Consider the following 14,511-nt stretch of genomic DNA (forward strand, 5'->3'; position numbering starts at 1 on the left):
GCCGCGTGGCACCCCCTCGCCATCTCCACTGCAGCACACCCTCCAGTTCACGGCACTAGTCATACTGGGGAAGCTGGGGAAGGGGCGCCTTCTCAGTTCTTCAATCCTCTCCCTTCCCCCCAGGAGCAAGTCTCCATGGGGTATCCACGGGTCCCCAACACTTGCTCATCGCCCAATTTACCAAGAGACTTGGAACCTTCTGAGGGCTACAGGCTGAGAGGTCTCTTCTCTTCTGTTTGTTTTTCTTTATGGCAACCTACAGATGGCAAGGAAGGCTGGCTTCTCCTTTAAGGATGTGATATATATATACACACACACACATACACATATACGTGTATCCTATCTAAACACATTTATATATTATATATACACATGCACTAATTTAAGTAGGGAAAAAGTGAGTCTACTTAAAAAAAACTGCTATATTCATAGCAGCCCAGTATATCACAGGGGTATGCATGTGTGTGGATCACCCAAATGATGAGAATTTTGGAAAGTCCAACCTAATACAGAATCGTGTTTGGTGGAGGAAAATGAAGCCCAGGGAGCAGAGGCCCATGTAGAGCCCCTAGTGGGTCCTCACGACACCAGGACACGCATCCTGGCTTCCTGTGCCCAGCCCCAGCGCCCACCTTGTGCATCTCCAAGGGTGTTGGCAGCAGCAGCTCCTGTATCTCTTCAGGGGATGCTCCTCGTACCTCCTGGCCTCTCCGCCAGGGCCGCTGGCTGGGCCTGCCCTCGAGGGCCACGTTCTGCACCGTGCCCGTCATGATGGATGCCTGTGGACACACAGCCCTTCACTCAGACGCCTGTCTGCTCCCTATTTGGAGCCGGCATCTGTGGACACCTCCTTTGTGCCAGCCTTCAAGGTCACAACAGTGAACAGCATAGACAGGATCCCTGCCCTCCTGGGGCTCTCCATCTGCTGGTGGGCAGGGATGGGGGGTCCTCGATCACACCAGCAATCAGAATACTAATTGTTGGTGCTGAATGATTAACACTTACTCTGTGCCAAGCTCGGTTCTACATATTATACACGGAGAATTCCTCTTGTTCTCTATGATACTGAGACAGGCAAATGCCATTTTTGGGGTCCATTTTACAGGTGAGGAAATCGAGGCTAAGAGAAATGATGATTTGAACTCAGAGTCTGGTTTCAAAATCAAAGGTCTTAGCCACTCTGCTATCTTGCTAATCATAAAAATAAGATAAAATCACACACAAAACCTAAAAGAGTTTACGACCTCAAGATTCTCACTAAAAGATCTTAAAGGATGAACTCAGAAGGAAAAAATAGAATGCAAGAAGCAACAGTGAGCAAAGAAAATAATTGCCTACCACCCTAATGAGTACTGACGAAAGCCCCACATTAATTAACTTTGAGCAATTTAAACAAGCAGGGAGGGACAGCCAGGTGGCTCAGCGGTCGAGCGGCTGCCTTCAGCCCAGGGCATGATCCTGGAGACCCCAGATCAAGTCCCGCATCGGGTTCCCCGCAGGGTGCCTGGTTCTCCCTCTGCCTGTGTCTCTGCCTCTCTCTGTGTGTCTCTCATGAATAAATAAATAAAACGTTTAAAAAAAAAGAAATAAAGCAGGGAAGTAAGAGGAGTTTAGAGGGAAGTGTAAACATTCTACAGGCCCTGTCCCATTCAGGAGCAGGACCAAAGGCATTGATTAGACTTTGTTAGAAAAACCAAAGCAGGGACACCTGCGTGGCTCAGCGGTTGAGCGTCTGCCTTCAGCCCAGGGTGGGATCCTGGAGACCCCGGATCAAGTTCTGCGTCAGGCTCCCTGCATGGAGCCTGCTTCTCTTTCTACCTGTGTGTCTCTGCCTCTCTCTGTGTCTCATGAATAATCAAAATCTTAAAAAAAAAAAAAAAAAAGAAAAAGAAAAAGCAAAGCAAAGATAGTGGAAATTCAAGGCAAAGTCAATTGGGCCTGGTCTTTTCAAAAAGTCAGTGACACAGTCTATCCATAGAATGGAATATTATTCAGCTATAAAAAGCATGAAGTACTGATACATTCTTCAACATTAAGCTAAATGAAAAAAGTCAGACACGAAATTCACCAAGAAGTTATAGCAATCATGAATTTATATGAAACTAACAATATAACCTCAAAGGATGGAAAACAAAAATTGACAATGTCAAAAATTTGCCAAATCACCACTCATGATGGGAATTTTATCATACTGCTAACAAAAAAACCCATAAAGATAAATAAAGCATATAGCATTTCATAAGGATGCAGATTTGAACAAGTTTATGACAATCTTGATCTGCAGAGAAACCTACACCCAACAAAAGGGAATCTGCATTGTTTTGCAGGCATACATGAAATGTGATACTAAAACCGATCAGATCCTAGGCCACAAAGAAAGAAGTCTTAGCAAACTCCAAAGAATTAATAGCAAATTGAACATATTTTCTGGCCATAGTACATATGAATTAAAAGCAAATATGAATTTGTTATAAAATTTAGGTTTAAGGGCAGCCCAGGTGGCTCAGCGGTTTAACACTGCCTTCAGCCCAGCATGTGATCCTGGAGTCCTGGGATCAAGTCCCACATCCGGGCTTCCTGCGTGGAGCCTGCTTCTCCCTCTGCCTCTGTCTCTGCCTCTCTCTCTCTCTTTCTCTGTGTCTCTCATGAATAAATAAATAAAATATTTTTTTAAAATGGGGGTTTAAAAAAACCTTTCCACTTCTGTGTAATTCAAGGGATTAACTAAAATCATAATAGATATTTTTAAAATATTTGGAATTAACTGATCAACAAAAGTATCCAAATGCAGCCAAAGCAGAGCTGATGGGTAAAATCATTGCTTAAGATTCACTATGGCAGAAAACAAGGAAGACTGAAAACTAAGAAGCTAAGAAACCAGGAAAAGTATCATTATTTAAACACAAATAAAGAGTCTAGGTGGCTTAGCGGTTGAGCGTCTGCCTTTGGCTCAGGGCACGATCCCGGACTCCAGGATCGAGTCCCACATCGGGCTCCCTGCAGGGAGCCTGCTTCTCCCTCTGCCTGTGTCTCTGCCTCTACCTCTGTGTTTCTCATGAATAAATAAATAAAATCTTTAAATAAATAAATAAGCAAACACAAATAAAGTAGAAGCTAAACACAGAAATGAGTAAGATAGAAAACAATGAAACATAAGAGAGTATTAACAAAGCCAAAAATCAGTTCTTTGAATTGGCAAGACTGATGGAGGAAAAAAATTGGCACTAATCAGTAATATTAGGGGCAGGGATGCCTGGGGGGTCAGCAGTTTAGCGTCAGCCTTCGGCTCAGGGTGTGATCCTGGGGTCCTAGGATCGAGTCCTGCATCAGGCTCCCTGCAAGGAACCTGCATATCCCTCTGCCTCTGTCTCTGCCACTCTCTCTGTGTCTCTTATGAATGAATAAATAGAAAATCTTTAAAAATAATAATAATAGTATTAGGGGCAAAAGCACAGATAAGGTGGAAGTTTAAATTATTGCTCACAGAGTAAGAAGGAGCTTCTGAAATGATCCAGTTGGATCCTTCCCAGCCTGTTCCACTGTGGGCAACACTGACCTCACACAAAGCTGTATTCACTTCTCAGCAACCCTGACCCCTCATGCCCTGTGCTGTCCCTGGGGTTGACACCCACATGCCTCCACAGGGCATGCCCACAACCATGTCCACATACCGCACCTGCACACACAGACACCCGATCTGCCCCTCTGCCTCCAAATGTGCACTCGGACACACATGCTCTGAACATAACCTCAGCATTTGTGTGTACGTGAGCATGCTCCCACGCAGGCACACACACATGCACACATGATGACGCCAGACACGTTCATAGGTGTACACACGTCGATGTGCCATACCACAGTGCTCTCGATCACACTTTTGTATGTGTCCATGCAGTCTGCACGTGTGTGAAGACCTTTACATAGAGGGGGCTGAGCGAGTGCATGATACACACGACGCTGGAACAGGATTCCATCCACATGCTCGCCTCCTACGGGCACTCACATCAGTGTGTCCATGCACAGGGGCCCCCAGGAAGGTCTGTGGGGCAGGTGGCCCTACCTCCAGTTCCCTCAGCAGCTCTGACTGACCACATGACTCCAGGTCCTCAAGGGCTTCTCCGAACATGCGCCAGAAGCCCTCCTCACGGGCAGGGCCAGGGGCTGGGCTGTAACGTAGGAACCAGAAAGCGTCAACTCCTGGTGGGCGGGTGGGCGGGCAGGCGGGCTGGGGCCTGACAAGTCTTCGGGGCCCCAGGGCCCAGTGTTGCGCTCGAGGGGCCTTAGGGTGGGCGGGCGGGCAGGCGGGCAGGCAGGCGGGCGTCCTCGGTGGCAGTGCTGGGGCCCCGGGGCAGTGGTTGGTGACACGGAATGGGGGGAAGACGCAGTTAGGGGCGACCAGGACTGTCGGTGGCCAGTTAGAACAGGGGCAGATGAGACGGGGTGGAGAGCGGTGACACAGGACGCCTGGGAAGAGAGACAGACAGACGGACGGACAGACAGACAGAGAGGAGATCCATGGTGTAGCCCCAGAGGACGGCCCCTGGCCCCAACCAGACACATGGCATCGTAGCACAGTGACAGGGACAGAGCTGGAGCCAGCAAGGACACAGATGGATGGAGAGGATGGCGTCTCTGTGCTGGGGGAAGGGTCAAGGCCACCCCACGGCTTCCATCACAGGCTGTATGAGCCCGTCATCAGCTCTAAAATCGAGGCTTGTTAGAATGGTCACAAGTCACACTTGCACACTTCCTAGTTCCCAAAGCCACTTGCCACCTATAAGGTCCTGGCTGCTTATGAAGTAAGGTTTGCAAAGCACTTTCTTACAAAGGCCCGGGAGCTTCTCTCTCCGAGGGAGACTCGGGGAGGATGATGTACAATAAATAGTTGCCTCCAGCCCTTCCCATTTTAAAGATGAGAAGACTGAGCCCGAAGGGCACTCTCTCCATTCAAATCAAGTCTACGAATATTCCCCGAGTCAGGGCTCTGCAGGGCCTGGGCCTAGGGAGGTGAATGTGGTGTAGTCTCTGTTCTTATGGAGTGGGTGATTCATTCACAAAGTGTGCAGGAGTTCCATGGGGTGCCAGGCACCCGCTTAGGGGTGCTGCACAGAAGGGATGACAGCCAGGTAATTAACCAGTGGGGCACAAGGTAGCCAGTGCCACGAGGAGGCTCGTGGGGACCAGCAGAGGGAGGGAGGAATGCCTGCTGCCCGAGGGAGTCAGGGGAGCCTCCAGAGGCAGGGGAATTTGAGCTGGGTTTTCAAGGCCGGAAAGGCCTTGGTCAGGAGAGAGAGGGAAAGGTGTTGTAGGCAGAAGGAAGCGCCTGAGCCAAAGCACAGACACGGGGGTGGGGTGGCTAGGGCTGAGTGAGGAACAGCGTTTCTCTACAGGGCCTCCCCCAGCAGCGATGCGGTGTCCTTCAGAGCCAACACTGCGAAGCCCACCACGTCCACGGCCAGGGCTGGTGCCTAGGACCCGAGGACCTCTGCAGGAGGCAGGAGGCCATCAAGCAACCTGAGCTAAGTCAGGAGGATCGGGTTCAAGCTCTGAGCTGTTCTTCTGAGAACAGGAGACTACCAGACTCTGGAAAGGCAAACGCCTTCTGCGCCTTTGCCACTGCTGTGCCCTCGGCCTGGCGCAGCCTCATCCCCATCTCCGCCTGGCCGAGTCAGCTCTGCCCGACGCTTCCTCCCCTCTCCTGGGAGGTACTCCCCTCTACCCCCACCACCGTGGCACAGGGACCCTCACCCCGGAGACCATGACTGCCTCCCTCGTGGCATTCCCACCACAGACCTAGTTGGTGGCTCCCAATCCTCCTCTTCCTCCTCCTCAGGGAAGCTCTCGTCCGTGGGGGCCGGGGTATAGCTCATCCTCCGGGGCTCGGTGGGTGGGGGGCTGCTTCTCAGCCGGCTGGGCCGCCACTCCTGGGGGGTCATGCCCCGAGCCGCTGCCTGTGCGGTGTAGGAGCCTGGCAGGTGGAGAGGAGGGTGTCTGGATCCACTCTGTGCCTTTAGCTTGCCTTCCTTCCTGCCCCTTTATCAGCCGTGCTGGATGACTCTGGAAAGGTCTTTGCCCCCTCTGGCCTTGCATGACCACCCACAGTTCCCTGAGGGCCCTGCCACCTAGTCCCTACCTCCAGAACTCCTTGGATCTCTTGACCACCCACAGAAGAGCTAATGCCCAGGGCTCCAGGATCCTGTCCAGTTCCATTGGGCTTAGCCTGGCTGCCTCCAGCCAGGGAAGGAGGTTCCCTATTTTGACCATTGTTCTCTGTCTGCCTTTGGGGATAAGCTAAGAGATACTGATTGAGTACTTGAGATGTAGAAGCGGAGACTTGAGATGTGGAAGGGAAGGCAGATATACAGCCAGTGGGGACCAGGGCTGGGAGCCACCTGAGGACATTAGTTCTCTGAGCTGGGCCTTGGGGAGTCCCCATGGCTCTGCATCACAGAGGCCAGAAGGCCAGCTCCTGGAATTCAATCGGCCCCCAAGCCTCAAGGCCACCCATGGTTTGCAATGTGCATGGGCAGGGAGCATGTGTCCTAAGAGGGCAGCCTGGAGGTGTCCACCTTAAGGCTGGGTCTTGCGGATGCGGTGGGAAGAGGCCTACTGCCTTCCCATCTTCGACTGGATGCAATAAACACACTTTGGGCACCTGCTGTGTGCAGGGCACTGGGCTAGGAATGAGAAAGGCAGAAGTAAGGCCAGCTTGTCCTAAGCTCAAGGGGGAACTCTGCATAGCCAGTGGGGTGCTAAGGATGCTAATCAGAAGATGTGTGAAGGCCTTAGGCCCACGCTCTGAGCAGTGAGGGGCCCTGAGCATGGCTGATGCGGCCCAGGCCGGTCTGCCACCAGCAACTGTCTCTGAAGGTGGGAGGAGGGAGGGGGAGGCAGAGGGAAGAGCCCCTGCAGAGGTCTGGCAGCTGCGGCAGCCAAGAGAGGGCATGTACTTGTCCCAGGGCCCCGGGGTGTTACCTGGGCCCCCAAATCCACCCTCTGTGGCCGAGCTGTCCCAGGACTCCACAGCGCTGTCCACACTGGGCACGGCGGGTGAGAACCGGGCTGGCAGGAGGCCTCCTTTGAGAGCCTCTGGCGGGTCCTCATCTGCATCGCTGGCCTCACTGAGGCTGCCTGACTTGCGGCGTGGGAGGGGGCCTGCAATGAAAAGGGGTGTCACTGCCAGTGGCCTCTGACACAGAGACCCAGACACACTCAGTGAACCTCAGTTTCCCCACTGCAGTCCAGTCTGGGGACTCATAGGCACCGAGCCCCCTGAGCCTGCTGCTGGGCAATCTGCTAGGAGGAGAGGTGGCACGGTAATGGGCAAACCCGTTCCATAGACAGGAAAACAGGCTGAGCTCTCTGAGCTGTGCCTTGGGGAGTCCCTGTAGCTCTGGGTGGGTACAACATGCCCAAGGTCACATGGTGAACACCAGTGGAGCCCAGATTAGAAGGAAGACCCTAAAGCGCATTCTCCTTCCACTGCAAGGGGCGGCACCCCTGCCAAGGTTCAGGGCACAGATTCAGGGGAAACTGAGGAATGTAGAAGCTATGGCCCTAAGGCAGAACAAGCAGCCTTGAGAGGTGGGAAGCGATAAAGAGGGTGGTTCAGACCCAGGCTCTGCCCCACACAGGCTATGGCCTTGGGACCACCACTCCCCTTTCTGAGTCTTGTCTCCTCAGCTGTCCCAGGTAGACTTCCACCTCCAAAGGATTCGCTGAGGAGGCTGTGAGGTTGGGTACATGAAGCCTGACACAGGGGTGCAGAGGGATTTCGCTTCCTAAATGGGCTGATGGCCCCCAGGTGGTGGGGTGAGGCTCACGGTCTAGCTGCTTCTTGATCTTCAGTGTCACGGTCTCGCCAGCCACCTGCAGGAGGTGGATGGCCTCACTCAGAGGCCGGCCCTTGAGGCTCACGCTGTTGATGGCCAGGATGCGATCCCCAACATGGATAGCGCCGGTCCTGGGGAGGGAGCACAGGACAAAGAATGAGAGACATTCAAGGCTTCAGGGTGGGAGGCTCTGTCCTCAGGGAACTCAGGACCCCAAGGCACAAGCCTGACTGACCTCAGTTAAACCCAGCAGTAACAGAAATCTGGGGCGGCATTCATAGAGGCATAAAGTCTAGAATTTGGGGGACATCTGGGTGGCTCAGTCAGTTAAGCATCTGACTCTTTTTTTTTTTTTTAGCATCTGACTCTTGATTTCAGTTCAGGTCATGATCTCAGGGTGTGAGATCGAGTCCTGCATGGGGCTCTGTGCTGGGCGTGGAGTCTGCTTGAGATCCTCTCTCCTTCTCCCTCTGTACTTCCACCCACCCTCTCCCTCTCTAAAAAAAAATAATAATTAAAAAAAAATAAAGTCTAAAATTTGGGAGGGATGGAGGGCAATTTGGGAGGGAGAAGATTATTCTGCAAATTCATGTCAAGCATGAATTTTGAGCACGGTTTGAATCCCACACAGTAGCTGCCACGCACTAGCTACATGACCTGGGGCCCCGTATCTTAACCTCCCTGAGTCTCAGGGCCTTTGTGTGTAAACAGGGAGCGATACACTTACTCTAGTTATAATTGAAAGATGGCTAGGTGGACGGGATTCCTGCTTCCCTCCAGCAGAAATCCAGGGCAGCAGAAATCCCTTTCCCTGGCCCTGTTTCCTCACCCAGAGAATGAGCACGGGGTGCCCGGCTGACCTCTAAGGGGGTGTGAGCACTGACAGGGCCACACAGTAGCACTGCTCTGGCCCAGTGGGTCTCTACCTGGACACCATCAGAATCACCTGAAGAGCTTTTTAAAAAATGCGTGCTGCCTGGCCCCCAGCCCTGGCCAGTTAAATGGCATCCCTGGGAACCCGGCTGGTGAAGGTGATCCTGAGGAACAGCGGGGGGGGGGGGGGGGGGGGGGGGAGCTGCTGTGGATGGGGGGCGGAGCACCTGACCTGGGCGTGGGAGGGCAAGGCAGTGCTCCCTCATGCCAGGCCTTGCCCACCCAGCTCCCCAGGAGCCCAGCGGAGTAAGTCAGGGGGAGGGCGGGCTGAGGGAGGGAGGTCAGAGCTGTCAACTGTGTAAAATACACATCGGATTCTGAAAACGTGGTATGACTAAAAGAACATAAAACATCTCGTTAATGATTTCTAAATTGGGGGGCCCCTAGGTGGTTAAGTGGCTAAACATCTGCCTTTGGCTGAGAGCGTGATCCGGGGTCCTGGGATGGAGTCCTGTGTCGGGCTCCCTGCGTGGAGCCTGCTTCTCCTCTGCCTGTGTCTCTGCCTCTCTCTCTCTCTCTCTCTCTCTCTCTGCATCTCTCATGAATAAATAAATAAATCTTTAAAAAATAATAATTTCCAATTGACTATGTGTTGAAACAAATATGTACTTAAGATTCCTTTTACTTGTTTCTTTTTACTTTGCTAATATGACTACCAGAAAGTTTATAATGAAACGTGTGGCTCGCCTTACATCACAGTCGTACAACACTGAGCTGGATCAGCCCGGTGAGGGGGGCAGGAGGGCTGCATGTTGCGTCCCCAGCACCCAGAATGGACCGGCACACAGTGGGTACCCAGTCAAGGTGAGTGTCCATGAACACCCTTGAGATGGGAATGGCCACTGCCGCGGGCCAGCAGGGGGCGCTCCAGGAACAGGGAGCCTTCCCTGATCCTCCACCCGCTCCATCCGATGGCCGCAGCACTACCATGCGGCCCCTCCTCCTTTGTGTCCTCCTGCAGGGGCCGTGCCTGTCACCCTCAGGCCTGGCCAGGCTGCTCGTCTACAGCCAGCAACTCTCGGTGTCTGGAGAAAGCTGCATCCCACCCAGACTGCGATCACCGACCTGTGACCCCCACGGGGCCCTGTTCCACCTCCGGGCCCCAGATTCACCTGCTCCCACACTAGTCTGGACAGACTGTTACACTCTCTTTCTCACAGTTTCCCCAGAGGAGAGGACAGCAAGGGGGACCCCTCATCCTTCCAGAAAAACCCCAGGCTGTGTCAGGATTGGAGTCACACAGCAGATGCTCCAAAAGGGCTCACAGCGCTGACTTTCCAGAAATGGAGAGTCTCCAGACTGGGCCAGTGGGGGAATCGGTCTGCCTCTGGGGAATCGAGGCTCAGAGAGGGAAGGGACAGGCCCGATGTCACCCAGCACATCAACAGTGGAACTGAGACCAGAATCCACTTCAGCTGTTCCCAAAGCCCAACCCCTGCCCCATGATGGTCCTCGGCCCGCCCTGTGTGCCTCCACAGAACCCCAGCTCACCTCTCAGCCAGACCGCGCTTGGTGAGGCCTGAGATGACAATGGGGTCAAAGGGCTCCTCTGTGCCAGAGATGGTGATGCCCAGGGGACCCCCGTAACGCTTCAGTTCCACTGTGTAGCTGATGGCACCTGTGGTCTCCTGCTCATCTGCAAAGGTGGCACCCATCGGGGCGGGGGTACAGTGTGGCAGGACCCAGGAGCCGGATGCCCCCAGCCCTGGGTGCCCTCACACTCATCCATTCACTCATTTGTTAATCCACCCATCCACTTGTGCCATGGCTTCAGATGGCACAGCCTGGGCACCCTGAGGCCCCCTGTTGCCTCCACAAATGTTTTCTTGCATCCAAACCCCATTTTAAAAAAAAGGAGAAGAAAGAAAAGAATCAATCATTGAAACCCAACATCCTAAAATACAGATTTCACATAGGACACAAAATAACAATAATGAGGATAAGGAGAAACCAGATTTCCAACTTTTCTTTTAAAAAGATGATGATGAAGAAGAAGAGTCTGCCCACAAGAGACAGTCTGGTCCTTCCCAGGGCAGGAGATGGCGGCTGCCCCTCTGAATAAGAGATTGGCTCTCCAGGGGTCACAAGCCTCACGCCTTCCTTTTGCACCCCAACCTGTACCATTTTTCTTACCTCTGTCCAGTTCACTCACCTCTGTCACCTGTCTGGTCTCAGAGGTGTCAGACTTGGCAGGCTTTCCTTCTTCACTCACACACCACCCCAGCAGGACGGACCCCCACCCCTCCGCCCTCGCAGCATCACCGCTCCGCCCACTCCTCTGCTAAGCTCTGTGCTGGACACGGGGGATCCAGGCAGCCCCAGGGACAGTGAGCCATCCGTGCTGAGCTCCGTCCTTGCATTTGTTCATTCAAGGAGTCTCCACCAGCTGCCCGCATCTCCCTCCCGGGCCACAGGGAGCCCCAAATTGCAAGCTGGAACCCGCTGGTCTGGTGGCTGGACCCACAGAGTTGGCAGGGAGGGGCAGGGGCCATACCAGAGTTGTCCTCATCCTTCCGGATCTTCAGCTTCACCAGGTCCTCGCATTGCCGCAGGATTTGCACAGCGTCCTCCATGGGGCAGTTGTCCAAGCGGATATTGTCAATGGCCAGCAGCTTGTCACCTGGCTCAAGGGTGCCCGTCCTGGGGGAACAGGAGTGGAGGACAGGCACGGGTGGGGGAACAGGAGCCTGGCACATGCTACTCCCCCTGGACTACTCCCCTTACTCGCGCCCAGGGTCACCGACCCCTACCTGTGTGCCACACTGCCCTTCTTGATGTCAGAGATAATCAGGGGCTCTCCTCGCTTCCTGCTGGTCGCTGGGGGAGAAGAAGCCATGAATCCAACCTTTGACGGCCTCAGCCTCTGGGAGGGGGACTGGGAGGGCCCAGGAGTTGGGACATGAACACAGACCCCTGTACCCTGCTCCCCCTGCTTCCTGCCTGGTGACCATGAGCAAATCAGCTCCTCTTCTGCCTCAGTTTCCCCTCTGCAAAATGGGGACAACGCCACAGAACTCATGGAGATGTCATAAGATTAAACTAGACAAGGCAAAACCCAAGTGCATCCTGGCACAGAGCAGGTGCTTAATCCACATCAGCACTTTACCCTTCTGCTCAGCCCATCCCCCAGCAAGCTGTGAGCTCCTTCAGGGGCAGTGTCTGGCTGGCACACCAACCTAGCACCAGGTGGGACCCAGAACTCCATGACCTTTCCACAGTTGAGTTTTCCCTTTTCCCAGATGCAGGGAGTGCTGGCTGAATGGCTCACAGGGGGCTCTCTCTCTCTGGGAATTGCCTTTGGCAGAGACAGAAGCCTCAGCCAAGGTTGTGCAGCTCCTGGGTGCAGCCAGGTCCACACAGTGATGCAAAGGCCCAGCTCCCCACCTCATTCAGGACAACTTCTAAAGCCTTCCCGGCCTTAGAGCTCTCCGTGGGATTGGCTGCACATAACCAGCTTCTCTGTCTGCCCAGTCCTGCATCTCTCACCTCGCACAGATGCTGATGCCAAGAGCCCTTCTCAGTTACCTCCCGAAAGTAACTGTGTCTATGAAGCTCTTTCTGGGGGAATGTGACCTAAGACAATGGGTATTGCATGAGTAGCTAAGTGTTTCTGCAAAAAAAACATCCATCTGGGCCAATGGGTTTTCCCATTAGTGAGCAGATGGTAGGAGCCCCCTCTTGGCCCATGTGGCATCTTTGTTGATGAGACAAGGGCAACCCTTCCAATTAGTCTGTTGAGGAAATGATGTAATAAGATTGTAAGTCTACCTTAAATGGGCACCTTTATGTCACGCACAACTTGTGCAACCATATCTGGCAGCCCTACCCAGAAATTCCTGAGCTAGGAGCAGCTTCTCTCCTCCCAGATTGCTTAAACTCCCACCTCCATTGACTGTGGAGGCTGGGGTAGGAAGGAGCTTCAGCAGCAGCCCTTCTAGGCAGCCCTTCTAGACAGTTGCTCTCTGTGAAGCCCAGGGTGGGAATTGAGGATCATTTCACACAGTGGGGACTGCAGTCCTGGTCTTGTTTTTCTGAGGCTCCCTGAATCTCCCTAGGGAATGATGTCTCTGCATCCCTTGCCCGATCTGGGGTCAGTCCGCCTATGTGTGTGCTGCCCTGGCCAGAGTGGACACTTGCCAGGAGGACACCTCAGCAGGAGAGTGGGGATGGCAGTGCTACAGCCAGGCAGGTGGTGTCTCCACCCCTCACCCCCACTTCTTCCCCTTCAGACTCCCCAGGGCACAGCTGAGCTGAGCACAGTGCTGAACCAGGCTCCCAGACCCTCACGAACTTCTCTACTCATCAATCCATCCTATACTCATTCATTCGTTCAACAAACTCTTACTGAACCCTACTATGTACCAGGGAGAGGCACAGTGAGCAAACAAAGATCCTTACCCTCCAAGAGCGAAGCAATCCAGTGGGGGTCACACATAATCAACAAAATTTTAAAGTAAAGGGGCACCTGGGTGGCTCAGTCACTTGAACAACCAACTCTTGATTTCAGTTCAGGTCATGATCTCAAAGTCATGGGATCCAGCTCCACACTCAGTAAAGCTGTGAGAGCCCCAGAAAACACAAGACCAGGACTACAGTCCCCACTGTGTGAAATGATCCTCAATCCCCACCCTGGGCTTCACAGAGAGCAACTGTCTAGAAGGGCTGCCTAGAAGGGCTGCTGCTGAAGCTCCTTCCTACCCCAGCCTCCCCAGTCTGCTTGAGATTCTCTCCCTCTCCCTCTTCCTTCCCCTGCCCTCTCTCTCTCTCTCTTAATAAAATAAATAAATCTTTTTTTTAAAGATTTTATTTATTTATTCACGAAAGACCCAGAGAGAAAGAGAGAGGCAGACACACAGGCAGAGGGAGAAGCAGGCTTCATGCAGGGAGCCTGACGCGGGACTCGATCCCGGGACTCCAGGATCACGCCCTGGGCTGAAGGCAGTGCTAAACCACTGAGCCGCCCAGGGATCCCTAAAATAAATAAACCTTTAAAAAAGTTTTCTAAGTACAGTTGTCCTTTGAACTATGTGGAGTTAGGGGTGCTGACCCCCACCCAGTCGAAAATCCACATATAGCTTGTGACTCCCCCAAAATTTAACTCCTAATAGCTTATGGCTGGCTGGAAGCCTTACTGATAACATACAGTTATCAAACATACAGTTAACATACAGTTCATTAACACATACTTTGTATGTTGTATGTACTATATTCTGTATTCTTACAATAATGTAAGCTAGAGAAACAAAAATGTTAAGATAATCATAAGGAAGATAAAATACATTTACAGTGCTTACTGAATTTATTGGGAAAAAATCCACATTTAAGTGGACCCACACAGTTCAAACCCATGGTATTCAAGGGCCAACTGTATATAGTTTGTCAAATAATAAAAAGAGGCATGCTGTAGAGAAAAATAAAGAAAGGAAGGGGCTGTGTGGAAGGCAGGGCAAGTTTAAATTAGGGTGGTAGAGGAGGCCTTCCCAAGGTCACATTTGGGCAAAGACCTGAAGGAGGTGAGGAAGGAGGGTAGAGGGAACAGCCAGTGCAAAGGCCCTGAGGCTGGAAGGAGCACAGCGAGTTCAAGGATCAGCAGGGGACCAGCAGTGGCTGGAGGGGTGTGATGGAGGGATGGCACAAGAAGAAGTCAGAGATCACGGGGACCAGATCACAAAGGAACTCATCATTCCCTGAGGACCCCAACTTTTACTCAGAGTGAGATGGAGTCACGGGAGGAAGGTTCTGAAGG

The 14,511-nt window shown here is 52.8% G+C and overlaps 1 protein-coding gene across 8 annotated transcripts in view; it reads right to left on the reverse strand.

Annotated features, from left to right (window-relative positions):
* GRIP2 (glutamate receptor interacting protein 2) overlaps positions 1-14,511 on the reverse strand; it is a 97,226-nt gene that overhangs the window by 4,138 nt on the left and 78,577 nt on the right. For 5 of the 8 annotated variants that reach the window (XM_072785004.1, XM_072784999.1, XM_072785000.1 and 2 more), the window contains 9 exons: positions 11,516-11,582; positions 11,260-11,405; positions 10,257-10,401; positions 7,824-7,963; positions 6,976-7,155; positions 5,794-5,968; positions 4,061-4,166; positions 633-779; positions 182-256 (listed from right to left, as the gene is read on the reverse strand). In XM_072785004.1, coding sequence (XP_072641105.1) covers positions 182-256; positions 633-779; positions 4,061-4,166; positions 5,794-5,968; positions 6,976-7,155; positions 7,824-7,963; positions 10,257-10,401; positions 11,260-11,405; positions 11,516-11,582 — 1,181 coding nt within the window. Of the gene's footprint in view, positions 1-181; positions 257-632; positions 780-4,060; positions 4,167-4,267; positions 4,465-5,793; positions 5,969-6,975; positions 7,156-7,823; positions 7,964-10,256; positions 10,402-11,259; positions 11,406-11,515; positions 11,583-14,511 lie in introns of those variants that run through there. The other 3 variants (XM_072785005.1, XM_072785003.1, XM_072785006.1) reach the window with 2 other exon arrangements.

Source organism: Canis lupus, chromosome 19 (genome assembly GCF_048164855.1).
Source record: "Canis lupus baileyi chromosome 19, mCanLup2.hap1, whole genome shotgun sequence".
NCBI classification, from domain to species: domain Eukaryota; kingdom Metazoa; phylum Chordata; class Mammalia; order Carnivora; family Canidae; genus Canis; species Canis lupus.